Source organism: Mus musculus, chromosome Y (genome assembly GCF_000001635.26).
Source record: "Mus musculus strain C57BL/6J chromosome Y, GRCm38.p6 C57BL/6J".
Classification (NCBI taxonomy): domain Eukaryota; kingdom Metazoa; phylum Chordata; class Mammalia; order Rodentia; family Muridae; genus Mus; species Mus musculus.
Window position 1 is genome coordinate 745,676 of NC_000087.7, and position 18,575 is coordinate 764,250.

Here is an 18,575-nt window from a genome sequence, read left to right on the forward strand (position 1 = left end):
AGGAGTGGATAAGAATGAAGATTTTCAACTCAAAGGACCAGCAAACATCTTCAACAAAATTATTGAAGAAAACTTCCCAAATATAAAGAAAGAGATGCCCATGAACATAAAAGAAGCCTACAGAACTCCAAATAGACTGGACCAGAAAAGAAATTCCTCCCAACACATAATAATCAGAACATCAAATGCACTAAATAAAGATAGAATACTAAAAGCAGTAAGGGAAAAAGGTCAAGTAACATATAAAGGAAGGCCTATCAGAATTACACCAGATTTTTCACCAGAGACTATGAAAGCCAGAAGAGCCTGGACAGATGTTATACAGACACTAAGAGAACACAAATTCCAGCCCAGGCTACTATACCCAGCCAAACTCTCAATTACCATAGATGGAGAAACCAAAGTATTCCACGACAAAACTAAATTCACCCATTATCTCTCCATGAATTCAGCCCTTCAAAGGATAATAACAGAAAAAAACCAATACAAGGACGGGAACCACACCCTAGAAAAAACAAGAAGATAATCCCTCAACAAACCTAAAAGAAGACAGCCACAAGAACAGAATGCCAACTTTAACAACAAAAATAACAGGAAGCAACAATTACTTTTCCTTACTATCTCTTAATATCAATGGTCTCAACTCCCCAATAAAAAGACATGGACTAACAAACTGGCTACACAAACAAGACCAAACATTTTGCTGCTTACAGGAAACTCATCTCAGAGAAAAAGATAGACACTACCTCAGAATGAAAGGCTGGAAAACAATTTTCCAAGCAAATGGTATGAAGAAACAAGCTGGAGTAGCCATTCTAATATCTGATAAGATTGACATCCAACCCAAAGTCATCAAAAAAGACAAGGAGGGGCACTTCATAATCATCAAAGGTAAAATCCTCCAAGAGGAACTATCAATTCTGAATATCTATGCTCCAAATACAAGGGCAGCAACATTCATTAAAGACACTTTAGTAAAGATCAAAGCACACATTGCACCTCACACAATAATAGTGGGAGACTTCAACACACCACTTTCACCAATGGACAGATCATGGAAACAGAAACTAAACAGAGACACAGTGAAACTAACAGAAGTGATGAAACAAATGGACTTAACAGATATCTACAGAACATTTTATCCTAAAACAAAAGGATATACCTTCTTCTCAGCACCTCATGGTACCTTCTCCAAAACTGACCACATAATTGGTCACAAAACAAGCCTCAACATATACAAAAATATTGAAATTGTCCCATGCATCCTATCAGATCACCATGGACTAAGGCTGATCTTCAATAACAAAATAAATAATAGAAAGCCAACATTCACGTGGAAACTGAACAACACTCTTCTCAATGATACCTTGGTCAAGGAAGGAATAAAGAAAGAAATTAAGGACTTTTTGGAGTTTAATGAAAATGAAGCCACAATATACCTAAACTTATGGGACACAATGAAAGCATTTCTAAGAGGAAAACTCATAGCTCTGAGTGCCTCCAAAAAGAAACTAGAGAGAGCACACATTAGAAGCTTGACAACACACCTAAAAGGTCTAGAAGAAAAGGAAGCAAATTCACCCAAGAGGAGTAGAAGGCAGGAAATAATCAAACTCAAGGGTGAAATCCACCAAGTGGAAACAAGAAGAACTATTCGAAGAATTAACCAAATGAGGAGTTGGTTCTTTGAGAAAATCTACAAGATAGATAAACACTTAGCTAGACTCACTAGAGGGCACAGGGACAAAATCCTAATTAACAAAATCAGAAATGAAAAGGGAGACATAACAACAGATCCTGAAGAAATCCAAAACACCATCAGATCCTTCTACAAAAGGCTATACGCAACAAAAGTGGAAAACCTGGACGAAATGAACAAATTTCTGGACAGATACAAGGTACCAAAGTTGAATCAGGATCAAGTTGACCATCTAAACATTCCCATATCCCCTAAAGAAATAGAAGCAGTTATTAATAGTCTCCCAGCCAAAAAAAGCCCAGGACCAGATGGGTTTAGTGCAGAGTTCTATCAGACCTTCAAAGAAGACCTAATTCCAGTTCTTCACAAACTATTCCACAAAATAGAAACGGAAGGTACTCTACCCAACTCATTCTATAAAGCCACAATTACTCAGATACCTAAACCACAAAAAGACCCAACAAAGATAGAGAACTTCAGACCAATTTCCCTTATGAATATCAATGCAAAAATCCTCAATAAAGTTCTTGCTAACCGAATCCAAGAACACATCAAAACAATCATCCATCCTGACCAAGTAGGTTTCATCCCAGGGATGCAGGGATGGTTTAATATTGACAAAAACCACATGATCATCTCGTTAGATGCTGAGAAAGCATCTGACAAAATCCAACACCCATTCATGATAAAAGTCTTGGAAAGATCAGGAATTCAAGGCCCATACCTAAACATGATAAAAGCAATCTACAGCAAACCAGTAGCCAACATCAAAGTAAATGGTGAGAAGCTGGAAGCAATCCCACTAAAATCAGGGACTAGACAAGGCTGTCCACTCTCACCCTACCTATTCAACATTGTACTTGAAGTCCTAGCCAGAGCAATTAGACAACAAAAGGAGATCAAGGGGATAGAAATTGGAAAGGAAGAAGTCAAAATACCACTTTTTGCAGATGATATGATAGTATATATAAGTGACCCTAAAAATTCCACCAGAGAACTCCTAAACCTGATAAACAGCTTCAATGAAGTAGCTGGATATAAAATTAACTCACACAAGTTAATGGCCTTTCTGTATACAAAGGATAAACAGGCTGAGAAAGAAATTAGGGAAACAACACCCTTCTCAATAGTCACAAATAATATAAAATACCTTGGCGTGACTCTAACTAAGGAAGTGAAAGATCTGTATGATAAGAACTTCAAGTCTCTAAAGAAAGAAATTAAAGAAGATCTCAAAAGATGGAAAGATCTCCCATGCTCATGGATTGGCAGGATCAACATTGTAAAAATGGCTATCTTGCCAAAAGCAATCTACAGATTCAATGAAATCCCCATCAAAATTTCAACTCAATTCTTCATCGAATTAGAAAGGGCAATCGGCAGATTCATCTGGAATAACAAAAAACCCAGGATAGCAAAAACTCTTCTCAAGGATAAAAGAACCTCTGGTGGAATCACCATGCCGGACCTAAAACTGTACTACAGAGCAATTGTGATCAAAACTACATGGTACTGGTATAGTGACAGACAAGTAGACCAATGGAACAGAATTGAAGACCCAGAGATAAACCCACACACCTATGGTCACTTGATCTTTGACAAGTGAGCTAAAACCATCCAGTGGAAAAAAGACAGCATTTTCAAAAATGGTGCTGGCACAACTGGCGGTTATCATGTAGAAGAATACTAATTGATCCATTTCTATCTCCTTGTACTAAGGTCAAATCTAAGTGGATCAAGGAACTCCACATAAAACCAGAGACAATGAAACTTATAGAGGAGAAAGTAGGGAAAAGCCTCGAAGATATGGGTACAGGGGAAAAATTCCTGAATAGAACAGCAATGGCTTGTGCTGTAAGATCAAGAATCGATAAATGGGACCTCATAAACTTGCAAAGCTTCTGCAAAGCAAAAGACACCGTCAATAAGACAAAAAGGCCACCAACAGATTGGGAAAGGATCTTTACCTATCCCAACTCGGATAGGGGACTAATATCCAATATATATAAAGAACTCAAGAAGGTGGACTCCTGAAAATCAAATAACCCCATTAAAAAATGGGGCTCAGAGCTGAACAAAGAATTCTCACCTGAGGAATACCGAACGGCAGAGAAACACCTGAAAAAATGTTCAGCATCCTTAATCATCAGGGAAATGCAAATCAAAACAACCCTGAGATTCCACTTCACTCCAGGCAGAATGGCTAAGATCAAAAATTCAGGTGACAGCAGATGCTGGCGAGGATGTGGAGAAAGAGGAACACTCCTCCATTGTTGGTGGGATTGCAAGCTTGTACAACCACTCTGGAAATCAGTCTGGCGGTTCCTCAGAAAATTGGACATAGTACTACCGGAGGATCCCGCAATACCTCTCCTGGGCATATATCCAGAAGATGTCCCAACCAGTAAGAAGAACACATGCTCCACTATGTTCATAGCAGCCTTGTTTATAATAGCCAGAAGCTGGAAAGAACCCAGATGCCCCTCAACAGAGGAATGGATACAGAAAATGTGGTACATTTACACAATGGAATACTACTCAGCTATTTAAAAAAATGAATTTATGAAATTCCTAGGCAAGTGGATGGACCTGGAGGGTATCATCCTGAGTGAAGTAACCCAATCACAAAGGAACTCGCACAATATGTACTCACTGATAATTGGATAATAGCCCAGAAACTTAGGATACCCAAGATATAAGATACAACTTGCCAAACACATGAAATTCAAGAAGAACGAAGACCAAAGTGTGGACACTTTACCCTTTCTTAGAAATGGGAACAAAACACCCATGGAAGGAGTTACAGAGACAAAATTTGGAGCTGTGACGAAAGGATGGACCATGTAGTGACTGCCATATGCAGGGATCCATCCCATAATCAGCTTCCAAATGCTGACACCATTGTATACACTAGCAAGATTTCGCTGAAAGGACCCAGTTATAGCTCTCTCTTGTGAGACTATGCCGGGGCCTAGCAAACACAGAAGTGGATGATCACAGTCAGCTATTGGATGGGTCACATGGCCCCTAATGGAGGAGCTAGAGAAATTACCCAAGGAGCTATAGGGAACTGCAACCCTATAGGTGGAACAACAATATGAACTAACCAGTACCCGGGAGCTCTTGTCTTTAGCTGCATATGTATCAAAAGATGGCCTAGTCGGCCATCACTGCAAAGAGAGGCCCATTGGACTTGCAAACTTTATATGCCCCAATACAGGGGAACACCAGGGCCAAAAAGGGGGAGTAGGTGGGTAGGGAATTGGGGGGGTGGGTATGGGGGACCTTTGGAATAGCATTGAAAATGTAAATAAGGAAAATACCTAATAAAAAAAAAGAACACTATCTTTCAACTACTTTAGTAGAAATAAAAAACTGAAATAGATTTGAAAAAGCTTTGTAGATAAGCCTCCTGGATTATACATAATAAATAACATGTAATAAATGACACAAAATTGTTGAGAAACTTATGACAAAAATGGAGTTAGTATGGTCTAAAAAGGACAACGAAAGTATTAAGTCTTAAAGACATGGAGAGAATGTTAAAACTGTTCAGCTTAGACTTCACTGTAAATGGTGAAGATAAGATTGTCAAGCCTTCCAGATAAATTTGCTCAGTTAGGGAAGCTCTATAAGGAAAGCTGGCTCTAGTTACAGTCCCTCTTAAATTGAACTCATACCATGAAGCTAAATGAAAGCTATATGGGGGGCAGTGAGTAATAAAATTGCAAAGGAAAGGTTGCTAATCACATAGATTCTTAGGACCAGAAGAGTAACCTGCAGAAGTCCAAAGAACTACCAAGAAAGAATTTACAAATCTTCCCTTGCTATGTCACAGAATTCCAGAGAACAAAGAGGTTGCAAAGCCTGGAGGCGAGAACTGGCTTTTCCCAACCCCATTATAATATGTAGTCTGCTAGTGCCAGAGAGAGCTGAGAACTTCCTTATTTCAATTCAGGGCAGATGAATTCAGGAAATTCATTCTCTAAACATTCTTTTTATTTCTCTTTTACTATTACTCAATCTCTACTATTGCACATGTGTCTCATAAAAGTTTTGCTTTTGTTTATATATGGCTTAATTAAGTTTTAAGATTTCTGTGTATGATTCTTCATATACTCCTACCTTCTGCTATCTTGTACTATACATTTCACAGTTCACTTCCACTTGTTTCTCTTTTATTACTCCTTTTAATTATATTCTTTAATTACAACCTTTAGTAGTATTAATAGTCTCTAAAATGAGTGTACCTTAACAGCATCTCAACTTTCCGCTTGAAGCTACTTAATACCCACCTCGATTTTTTTAAAGTTGATTAATGTTTATTCCTGTCCTACATTATTTCCCATCCCTAATTCATTAACTAAAATTGAAGTGCTCCAAGCTGTCTTTTATTATTTTTTCTCCAAGAGTTATTAAAATCAAAGGGATAACTATAGATAATTGTCTACCATAACATTGCAAAATGGTAAGTAACATCTAGCAGCCACTGGTGTTTTGTGATTAATATTCTAATTCTGGATAATACAGCACACATTTGAGCTCTTGGTCTGAGGGAAAGTTTTCTGAAACTTCAACGTACTTCAACGTACGTACTTCAACTCTGCAATCAATATCTATTCCCCATATCCACAATGCAATTACTTCAACTGAAAAAAAGTCATAAAAACAAATTTAAAAACCAAAGCAATCTAACTCTTCTAAAATTACCAATTCTACAGTTATAGATTATTTTTAGTTATTTAAAATCTCAAGATAGTCAATTCAAAACATTAGCATGTGCAACAAAGAAGCTCCTCATTGAGAATACAAATAGCTGAGTGAAATACAGAAGATGATGGTAAGATATGACAGAGTAACTCAATAAAGAGGAATAATAAAAATCAACCAGAAATACTTAGGAATAAATTTAGTGGTCAAATTAAAAGCTGGGTAAACCCTTCCGCTCGACTCGAGACTCGAGCCCCAGGCTACCTTGCCAGCAGAGTCTTGCCCAACACCCGCAAGGGCCCACACGGGACTCCCCACGGGACCCTAAGACCTCTGGTGAGTGGAACACAGCGCCTGCCCCAATCCAATCGCGCGGAACTTGAGACTGCGGTACATAGGGAAGCAGGCTACCCGGGCCTGATCTGGGGCACAAGTCCCTTCCGCTCGACTCGAGACTCGAGCCCCGGGCTACCTTGCCAGCAGAGTCTTGCCCAACACCCGCAAGGGCCCACACTGGACTCCCCACGGGACCCTAAGACCTCTGGTGAGTGGAACACAGCGCCTGCCCCAATCCAATCGCGCGGAACTTGAGACTGCGGTACATAGGGAAGCAGGCTACCCGGGCTTGATCTGGGGCACAAACCCCTTCCACTCCACTCGAGCCCCGGGCTACCTTGCCAGCTGAGTCGCCTGACACCCGCAAGGGCCCACACAGGATTCCACACGTGATCCTAAGACCTCTAGTGAGTGGAACACAACTTCTGCCAGGAGTCTGGTTCGAACACCAGATATCTGGGTACCTGCCTTGCAAGAAGAGAGCTTGCCTGCAGAGAATACTCTGCCCACTGAAACTAAGGAGAGTGCTACCCTCAAGGTCTGCTCATAGAGGCTAACAGAGTCACCTGAAGAACAAGCTCTTAACAGTGACAACTAAAACAGCTAGCTTCAGAGATTACCAGATGGCGAAAGGTAAACGTAGGAATCCTACTAACAGAAATCAAGACCACTCACCATCATCAGAACGCAGCACTCCCAAACCACCTAGTCCTGGGCACCCCAACACAACCGAAAATCTAGACCCAGATTTAAAAACATTTCTCATGATGATGATAGAGGACATCAAGAAGGACTTTCATAAGTCACTTAAAGAATTACAGGAGAGCACTGCTAAAGAGTTACAGGCCCTTAAAGAAAAGCAGGAAAACACAGCCAAACAGGTAGAAATCATTAAAGAAAAACAGGAAAACACATCCAAACAGGTGATGGAAATGAACAAAACCATACTAGAACTAAAAGGGGAAGTAGACACAATAAAGAAAACCCAAAGCGAGGCAACGCTGGAGATAGAAACCCTAGGAAAGAGATCTGGAACCATAGATGCGAGCATCAGCAACAGAATACAAGAAATGGAAGAGAGAATCTCAGGTGCAGAAGATTGCATAGAGAACATCGACACAACAGTCAAAGAAAATACAAAATGCAAAAGGATCCTAACTCAAAACATCCAGGTAATCCAGGACACAATGAGAAGACCAAACCTACGGATAATAGGAATTGATGAGAATGAAGATTTTCAACTTAAAGGGCCAGCTAATATCTTCAACAAAATAATAGAAGAAAACTTCCCAAACATAAAAAAAGAGATGCCCATGATCATACAAGAAGCCTACAGAACTCCAAATAGACTGGACCAGAAAAGAAATTCCTCCCGACACATAATAATCAGAACAACAAATGCACTAAATAAAGATAGAATATTAAAAGCAGTAAGGGAGAAAGGTCAAGTAACATATAAAGGAAGGCCTATCAGAATTACACCAGACTTTTCACCAGAGACTATGAAAGCCAGAAGAGCCTGGACAGATGTTATACAGACACTAAGAGAACACAAATGCCAGCCCAGGCTACTATACCCAGCCAAACTCTCAATTACCATAGATGGAGAAACCAAAGTATTCCACGACAAAACCAAATTCACAAAATATCTTTCCACGAATCCAGCCCTTCAAAAGATAATAACAGAAAAGAAGCAATACAAGGACGGAAATCACGCCCTAGAACAACCAAGAAAGTAATCATTCAACAAACCAAAAAGAAGACAGCCACAAGAACAGAATGCCAACTCTAACAACAAAAATAAAAGGAAGCAACAATTACTTTTCCTTAATATCTCTTAATATCAATGGACTCAATTCCCCAATAAAAAGACATAGACTAACAGACTGGCTACACAAACAGGACCCAACATTCTGCTGCTTACAGGAAACCCATCTCAGGAAAAAAGACAGACACTACCTCAGAGTGAAAGGCTGGAAAACAATTTTCCAAGCAAATGGACTGAAGAAACAAGCTGGAGTAGCCATTTTAATATCGGATAAAATCGACTTCCAACCCAAAGTTATCAAAAAAGACAAGGAGGGACACTTCATACTCATCAAAGGTAAAATCCTCCAAGAGGAACTCTCAATTCTGAATATCTACGCACCAAATGCAAGGGCAGCCACATTCATTAGAGACACTTTAGTAAAGCTCAAAGCATACATTGCACCTCACACAATAATAGTGGGAGACTTCAACACACCACTTTCTTCAAAGGACAGATCGTGGAAACAGAAACTAAACAGGGACACAGTGAAACTAACAGAAGTTATGAAACAAATGGACCTGACAGATATCTACAGAACATTTTATCCTAAAACAAAAGGATATACCTTCTTCTCAGCACCTCACGGGACCTTCTCCAAAATTGACCATATAATTGGTCACAAAACAGGCCTCAACAGATTCAAAAATATTGAAATTGTCCCATGTATCCTATCAGATCACCATGCACTAAGGCTGATCTTCAATAACAAAAAAAATAACAGAAAGCCAACACTCACGTGGAAACTGAACAACACTATTCTCAATGATACCTTGGTCAAGGAAGGAATAAAGAAAGAAATTAAAGACTTTTTAGAGTTTAATGAAAATGAAGCCACAATGTACCCAAACCTATGGGACACAATGAAAGCATTTCTAAGAGGGAAACTCATAGCTCTGAGTGCCTCCAAGAAGAAACGGGAGACAGCACATACTAGCAGCTTGACAACACATCTAAAAGCCCTAGAAAAAAAGGAAGCAAATTCACCCAAGAGGAGTAGACGGCAGGAAATAATCAAACTCAGGGCTGAAATCAACCAAGTGGAAACAAGAAGAACTATTCAAAGAATTAACCAAACGAGGAGTTGGTTCTTTGAGAAAATCAACAAGATAGATAAAGCCTTAGCTAGACTCACTAAAGGGCACAGAGACAAAATCCTAATTAACAAAATCAGAACTGAAAAGGGAGACATAACAACAGATCCTGAAGAAATCCAAAACACCATCAGATCCTTCTACAAAAGGCTATACTCAACAAAACTGGAAAACCTGGATGAAATGGACAAATTTCTGGACAGATACCAGGTACCAAAGTTGAATCAGGATCAAGTTGACCATCTAAACAGTCCCATATCACCTAAAGAAATAGAAGCAGTTATTAATAGTCTCCCAACCAAAAAAAGCCCAGGACCAGATGGGTTTAGTGCAGAGTTCTATCAGACCTTCAAAGAAGATCTAATTCCAATTCTGCACAAACTATTTCACAAAATAGAAGTAGAAGGTACTCTACCCAACTCATTTTATGAAGCCACTATTACTCTGATACCTAAACCACAGAAAGATCCAACAAAGATAGAGAACTTCAGACCAATTTCTCTTATGAATATCGATGCAAAAATCCTCAATAAAATTCTCGCTAACCGAATCCAAGAACACATTAAAGCAATCATCCATCCTGACCAAGTAGGTTTTATTCCAGGGATGCAGGGATGGTTTAATATACGAAAATCCATCAATGTAATCCATTATATAAACAAACTCAAAGACAAAAATCACATGATCATCTCGTTAGATGCAGAAAAAGCATTTGACAAGATCCAACACCCATTCATGATAAAAGTTTTGGAAAGATCAGGAATTCAAGGCCCATACCTAAACATGATAAAAGCAATCTACAGCAAACCAGTAGCCAACATCAAAGTAAATGGAGAGAAACTGGAAGCAATCCCACTAAAATCAGGGACTAGACAAGGCTGCCCACTTTCTCCCTACCTTTTCAACATAGTACTTGAAGTATTAGCCAGAGCAATTCAACAACAAAAGGAGATCAAGGGGATACAAATTGGAAAAGAGGAAGTCAAAATATCACTTTTTGCAGATGATATGATAGTATATATAAGTGACCCTAAAAATTCTACCAGAGAACTCCTAAACCTGATAAACAGCTTCGGTGAAGTAGCTGGATATAAAATAAACTCAAACAAGTCAATGGCCTTTCTCTATACAAAGAATAAACAGGCTGAGAAAGAAATTAGGGAAACAACACCCTTCTCAATAGTCACAAATAATATAAAATATCTTGGCGTGACTCTAACTAAGGAAGTGAAAGATCTGTATGATAAAAACTTCAAATCTCTGAAGAAAGAAATTAAGGAAGATCTCAGAAGATGGAAAGATCTCCCATGCTCATGGATTGGCAGGATCAACATTGTAAAAATGGCTATCTTGCCAAAAGCAATCTACAGATTCAATGCAATCCCCATCAAAATTCCAACTCAATTCTTCAACGAATTGGAAGGAGCAATTTGCAAATTTGTCTGGAATAACAAAAAACCTAGGATAGCAAAAAGTCTTCTCAAGGATAAAAGAACTTCTGGCGGAATCACCATGCCAGACCTAAAGCTTTACTACAGAGCAATTGTGATAAAAACTGCATGGTACTGGTATAGAGACAGACAAGTAGACCAATGGAATAGAATTGAAGACCCAGAAATGAACCCACACACCTATGGTCACTTGATCTTCGACAAGGGAGCTAAAACCATCCAGTGGAAGAAAGACAGCATTTTCAACAATTGGTGCTGGCACAACTGGTTGTTATCGTGTAGAAGAATGCGAATCGATCCATACTTATCTCCTTGTACTAAGGTCAAATCTAAGTGGATCAAGGATCTTTACATAAAACCAGAGACACTGAAACTTATAGAGGAGAAAGTGGGGAAAAGCCTTGAAGATATGGGCACAGGGGAAAAATTCCTGAACAGAACAGCAATGGCTTGTGCTGTAAGATCGAGAATTGACAAATGGGACCTAATGAAACTCCAAAGTTTCTGCAAGGCAAAAGACACCGTCAATAAGACAAAAAGACCACCAACAGATTGGGAAAGGATCTTTACCTATCCTAAATCAGATAGGGGACTAATATCCAACATATATAAAGAACTCAAGAAGGTGGACTTCAGAAAATCAAATAACCCCATTAAAAAATGGGGCTCAGAACTGAACAAAGAATTCTCACCTGAGGAATACCGAATGGCAGAGAAGCACTTGAAAAAATGTTCAACATCCTTAATCATCAGGGAAATGCAAATCAAAACAACCCTGAGATTCCACCTCACACCAGTCAGAATGGCTAAGATCAAAAATTCAGGTGACAGCAGATGCTGGCGTGGATGTGGAGAAAGAGGAACACTCCTCCATTGTTGGTGGGAGTGCAGGCTTGTACAACCACTCTGGAAATCAGTCTGGCGGTTCCTCAGAAAATTGGACATAGTACTACCGGAGGATCCAGCAATACCTCTCCTGGGCATATATCCAGAAGATGCCCCAATAGGTAAGAAGGACACATGCTCCACTATGTTCATAGCAGCCTTATTTATAATAGCCAGAAGCTGGAAAGAACCTAGATGCCCCTCAACAGAGGAATGGATACAGAAAATGTGGTACATCTACACAATGGAGTACTACTCAGCTATTAAAAAGAATGAATTTATGAAATTCCTAGCCAAATGGATGGACCTGGAGGGCATCATCCTGAGTGAGGTAACACATTCACAAAGAAACTCACACAATATGTATTCACTGATAAGTGGATATTAGCCCCAAACCTAGGATACCCAAGATATAAGATATAATTTGCTAAACACATGAAACTCAAGAAGAATGAAGACTGAAGTGTGGACACTATGCCCCTCCTTAGATTTGGGAACAAAACACCCATGGAAGGAGTTACAGAGACAAAGTTTGGAGCTGAGATGAAAGGATGGACCATGTAGAGACTGCCATATCCAGGGATCCACCCCATAATCAGCATCCAAACGCTGACACCATTGCATACACTAGCAAGATTTTATTGAAAGGACCCAGATGTAGCTGTCTCTTGTGAGACTATGCCGGGGCCTAGCAAACACAGAAGTGGATGCTCACAGTCAGCTAATGGATGGATCATAGGGCTCCCAATGGAGGAGCTAGAGAAAGTAGCCAAGGAGCTAAAGGGATCTGCAACCCTATAGGTGGATCAACATTATGAACTAACCAGTACCCCGGAGCTCTTGACTCTAGCTGCATATATATCAAAAGATGGCCTAGTCGGCCATCACTGGAAAGAGAGGCCCATTGGACTTGCAAACTTTATATGCCCCAGTACAGGGGAACACCAGGGCCAAAAAGGGGGAGTGGGTGGGCAGGGGAGTGGGGGTGGGTGGATATGGGGGACTTTTGGTATAGCATTGGAAATGTAAATGAGTTAAATACCTAATAAAAAATGGAAAAAAAAAAAAAAAAAAGCTGGGTAAAGAGCCTCACCAAAAGAATGGAATAAGGAGGGACTACTAAATGGTTTTTCCAAAGTGTTTATATTAACACTATATTTGTGTGTGTGTTAATACAAATGTTTATTTAATACATAGTTATATATTTAATACATATATTATATTAATATATAATGTTTATTTAATACATATTTATAAAATATGCATATAATGTATACATATGGATTTTCCTTCTTTACATATATTATATATAGAATATATAATGAAAAAAGAAGCTTGGCTAATGTAATTAAGATACAGACCTAAAATAGAATTTTGAATTACTTATTTGATCCAATCTAATCAGATTAGTTCTTCGAATTGTATCTACCAAAATATTGATGGTAGGGTGGAGAATTAGAAGCATGAGACAAGGCCCACTTCCTTTCCAAAGCATGTAACAGAATGAGGGCTTCCTCTAGAAACCACCAACTGGATGTTAAATTGGAAAGAAATAGGACTTGTTTCATAATCAAGAACTATAAATGATCAATATCTGTTCTTCCTACTTCTTTATCTCTCAAGTTTCTCGGGAAGAATGTTGATACATTGTTTAAACTGTGTTAAACTACCGTTAAATTATTTGCCAACTACAACTGAAATTTGTATTTTCAACTTGAAGAATTCTTCAATAAATTTCCTTTGTAGGATAGCAAATTGTAGAATTTTATCACTGCAACAAAATAAAGCACCCAAAATCAGAACTAGTAGGATTGAGTTGTATAACTTGGACATATCAGAGTAAATGAAACTGAACCAGTTAGATTGACTAGCAGAGAAAAGCATCAGATACCAAGCTTGATTACCTGGGATCCATGAGACCCACTTGGTAGAAGCAGACAATCCTGCTTCTTCTTTTCGCTCTACCACACATGCCATGGCATACCCATAGTAAGTAAAGAAAATTAATGAAAAAACAGAATAACTAAAATCAGCAGTAAGACTTGGATACTGATATCAGTGTAACTGATAGAATTAGCAATAAAATTTGGCCAGACAAGTTTGTATGAAATGATATGAAATCTGACAAACATTTTGTTGAAATAACTCTAAATCTAGTAGGTAAGAATGAGAATAATCAAGAAATATTATACCTATTCCATCAAAGAATGACTTTTCTTCTTCTGGGGTCAATTCAATTTCATCTTCATCCATGGCCTTCAGTTCTTACTAAGTCAGCTCCTAAACCAGGGAACAACAAATACTGATTTATATTAAATATTAAAATGTCATATTTGCATCTCTGAGGCACTCATTTCCAATAACCTATCAATTTCAATAAAAAGGAATACATAGAAAACACTATAATTAAAAGTGAAGCTAAATTACTCTTTATGGTTTTGCTGTTTCAACATTCCAGGAAGTAAGTTCTGAGATTTTTTTCACTTCAAAATTAAGTAAACTTCAAATTTTACCAGAAACTAATATTACATTTTCCAGAATAAGTTATACAAACATCTCCTAGACAGAGGGAAGTTCCTCTTGTCTACTTTTAGCAACTCAGTCTTAAACCCACTTTGTATATTCCCAGGAAACTTTGGAAAGATGTTATTACAACTACAAATTTACAATAGTTTTCATTTAATCTTGTTAAATTATAAATTCAATTATAAATTTCATATTATAAAATGGTAAAATTCAAAATTCCTAAATAATTAAGATACGCGTATACAAATGATACATCCTAATTGACCTTCTAATTACAGAAAAAGTTTGTTTGTAAGAGATTCTGGTTTTGCTTTAATTACCTGGGCCATAAATGAACTGATAGCAGGTATAATAAATATAAATTCATGTCTGAAACAGAAAGATAAGAAAGTCCTAGTAACACCTATTAACATAAGAGTCACTTTAATGTTTTAAGTAAACTTCTAAATTTGGTTTAGACTTGTATGAGAAATAGCCAGTTTACCTAATCAAAAATTAAACACATTTTTTAAAATATTTTGTTTTAATATAAAGTAGATGTCTTTATTTTTATGCAAATACATTAACTTTCTTATATTTACCCCATATTAAGCTTAAATTGTTTTATTTCTATATGTCTTACATACGCATAAGTACCAAAGTATTAATGTTCAGGTTAGAGGACAACTTGTAAAAGGTGGTTCTCAATTTCTGTCATGTTAGTGCCAGGAACTGAACTCAGGTTGTCATGGTTGGTATCAAGGGAATTTATAGAATGAGCCACTGTATCTTATAAAAACCTTTAATAATATATTAGATTCAGGTCTTTGTTGTTGTTGTTTGGTTTTATGGGATAGTGTTTTATAAATCTAAGGCTATCCTCCTATTAGTTACGTAGTGACCAATTACTTTGATTTTCTCATCCTCTGGTATTGAATTCTGTGGTACAGGAATTTTCAGGCATAAGTCATTACTCCCAGGGCCTTATGGCTGCTAGGTAAGCACTTTACCAAATAAACTGCATCACAGTTCAAATGTATGTTTCTGTTTAAAACTGAAAGCACAATAATCTTTGTGTCTGAACTACCAATCCTTCCAGAAGACCTTGTTTTTAAAACTAGGACTAATTTTTAGAGATATCAAACACTGTTATTACACTTTTGTTACACATAAAATGTTCTTTGCCTAACTTACCTAGAACCAGATTTTGTTTTTCCTTTTAAGACAGGGTCTCTCTGCAGAGCCCTGACTGTCTTGGAAGTTGCTCTGTAGATAAGGCTGGCCTTGAACTCACAGAGTTCTATCTGCCTCTGCCTCCTGAGTGCTGGGATTAAAGACATACACCACTACCATCTAGCTTTAGAGACAGATATTTAATATTTCTAGAGACTGTAGCACAAAGTCTGAAAAAAAATCAAACTATAAAGACTCAGATTTATTTACCTACTTTTTCTCATTCATTCTGTTCTCTAAAAACCTAAGAGACTTGAACTATCCTCTCCTTTATAGTGCCTCATGACTATCCCTTGTACTTTCTCATAAGATCTTATCTAAAATACTTTGTACTTATTTGGGGGAGGAGATTTTATACTATTCTCCATGATAATTATTTCTACCATGGAACTTGTCAATTCCATATATAGTATAATGTAAAATACATGTAAAAATGAGAGAATTTTCTAAAACAAAATTTAAAGAATGACAATTTTTCATTTAAAATGTATAATAGTACCCTGAATAAGTTAATTCAGCCTCAGACTCATAGTTCCAAGAACTGTATTTTGTTGCCTTCTACTCTTCAGAGAAACAGAAAAGAAGATAAAAGAAAAAAATGCAGGTATCAAGGAGCGGCAATAAAAGAAAAGGAGAGGGACTAATAAGATTGTTCAGGGTATAAGACTGCTATTCCAAGTATGAAGACTCAAATTTGATCCCAAGACCTACATGATAAAAGGAGAGCTGACTCCTGTATGTTACCCTTTGACCTTCACATGTGTATTTAAAAAGGCATGCACACACTCGTATGCAACACATGTGTTTGTATGAACATTTTCATACAAATAAATGTCAAAATAAATAAGGTGGATTGAAAAAGGATCAGTAAAAAGAACACATACTGCTTTTGCAAAGGACCTGACTTAAGTTCCTAGTATGCAAACTGCCTACTAATTTTATTTCTAAGGGATCTGATTCCACCTCTGGCTTCTGCAGAAATATGCACTTATGTGCAAATGCTCTTCAATAACAGATAATTAAAAATAACATAAATCTTTTAAAAATTGAAATATGATGTCTCTCTAAATTCACAATTCTTTTTCTAATAAATCATCTGCATTATCATACGGCATTAGTTCCCATCCCTCAACATGTTTTTTCCTCCTCTACACAAACAATAAAAACTGCTAATAAAAATTTTCTTACTTCTGAGTTTCCACAGCAACTAACCATGTTTTAGTTTATTTAATAGAACTCTCCTTGGTTACAGATGTTGAAAATTGTAAAAGCCTTTCTGAAAATACTTTTTACCTTCATAAATTAAACTTTTCCCAGATACTGCAACCATGTAAATACACTTTGATATCATTTAAAAGTATATGTTTGGAAATGGAGTGACAGTTTGTGGTTAAGAGCCTGTATTGTACTTTCTTTTTTTTTTAATTATACTATTTTCGTTATTTTTATTTTTATTAATTAATTTATTTTTTACACTCCATACTTTATTCCCGCCCCCGCCCCATCCACCCTCCAACTGTTCCACATCCCATACCTCCTCCCCACCCCCACTGTCTCCACCCCCCTACCCCACCTGACCCCTAAACTCCCTGGGGCCTCCAGTCTCTTGAGGGTTAGGTACATCATCTCTGAATTGTCACGCTCTCCATTAAGAGTCAGCTTGACAGGAGAAAGTTTGGAAGCTTTCTCGTGAGGAAAAGAGTTTCAAGGAAAACTCCTTCCTGGAGTCTGGCCATCCCCCTAACCCATAAAATTAATTTTCCACTCCCACATTAGTCTAGTGTATGGATCCACGTGCCCTCTATTAAGCATTACCCTATAATAAGTGCCTTTTAAATTGAATTCTGACATAGCTAAAGCCTCTCCCAGTGTTCCAAAATCCCAGATTACAGCAAGGAGTTTAACCTATTCAGTAACTAATTAAGCACTACAAAAAAAAAAAAAAAAGCCATTAACTCAGTTGTCTGCAGAAAGAGCCTGGAAATCTCACGGAGCTAGAAATCTTTACTACAGGCTACATTCCATGCCAAGAGCAAGTTGATATACTATCCTGATATAGGGGGAATTCTCCAGACAAGATAAGATTTTACAAGGCCTAGGAATGTAGGGGTCCGTGACACTACATTATTCTTGAGGCCTGTCAAGAGTTAAAACCCCCTGGTGCTATTAACACTAAAGTGTGAAACTCTTGCCTGGCACTAGACTGATCCTAGGCAGGGCTGCTAATCTCTATTGTAAACATTTATCTAGTTCCTGCTAACTTCATTCTCTTGATTCTGGTAAATTTCAGTGTACCTTGTCTGGTGTGACATATAGCCCCTGGAATTCTGTATTATAAAAAGTCCGAGGCTCGACCTGACATTACATTCAGATTCAACACCTCTCTCTTGTGTGCGTCTATTTGTCAATTCCTACACTTTGCCCATCTGCTCGAGAGAACCCATTCCACGCAGACACAGGGGCTCAGAGGGTCTGCGGCACTGAATGAACACAGACTCAGCAGTCCTCTGCTGTATGTGTGTTGGGGGACCGCATATCAGCTGGTGTACTCTGTCTGTTTGGTGGTCCAGTGTCTGAGAGATCTCAGGGGTCCAGATTAATTGAGATTGCTGGTTCTCCTACAGGGTAGTCCTTTTGCTCAGTTTCTTTCAGTCTTCCCTAATTCAACCACAGGGGTCAGCTGCTACTGTCCATTGGTTGGGTGCAAATATCTGCATCTGTTTCTTTTCAACAAGCAGTTGAAAGAGTTATCATGCTAGGTCACTTTTTGTGAGCGCTCCATAGCCTCAGTAATAGTGTCAGGCCTTGGGACATAACCTTGAGCTGAATCCCTCTTTGGGCCTGTCACTGGACCT

The 18,575-nt window shown here is 38.1% G+C and overlaps 1 protein-coding gene across 1 annotated transcript in view; it reads right to left on the reverse strand.

Moving 5' to 3' along the window:
• Zfy1 (zinc finger protein 1, Y-linked) overlaps positions 1 to 18,575 on the reverse strand; it is a 72,203-nt gene that overhangs the window by 20,469 nt on the left and 33,159 nt on the right. The window contains exon 3 of the mRNA NM_009570.4: positions 14,175 to 14,262. Coding sequence (NP_033596.3) covers positions 14,175 to 14,235 — 61 coding nt within the window. The 5' untranslated portion in view covers positions 14,236 to 14,262. The remainder of the gene's footprint in view (positions 1 to 14,174; positions 14,263 to 18,575) is intronic.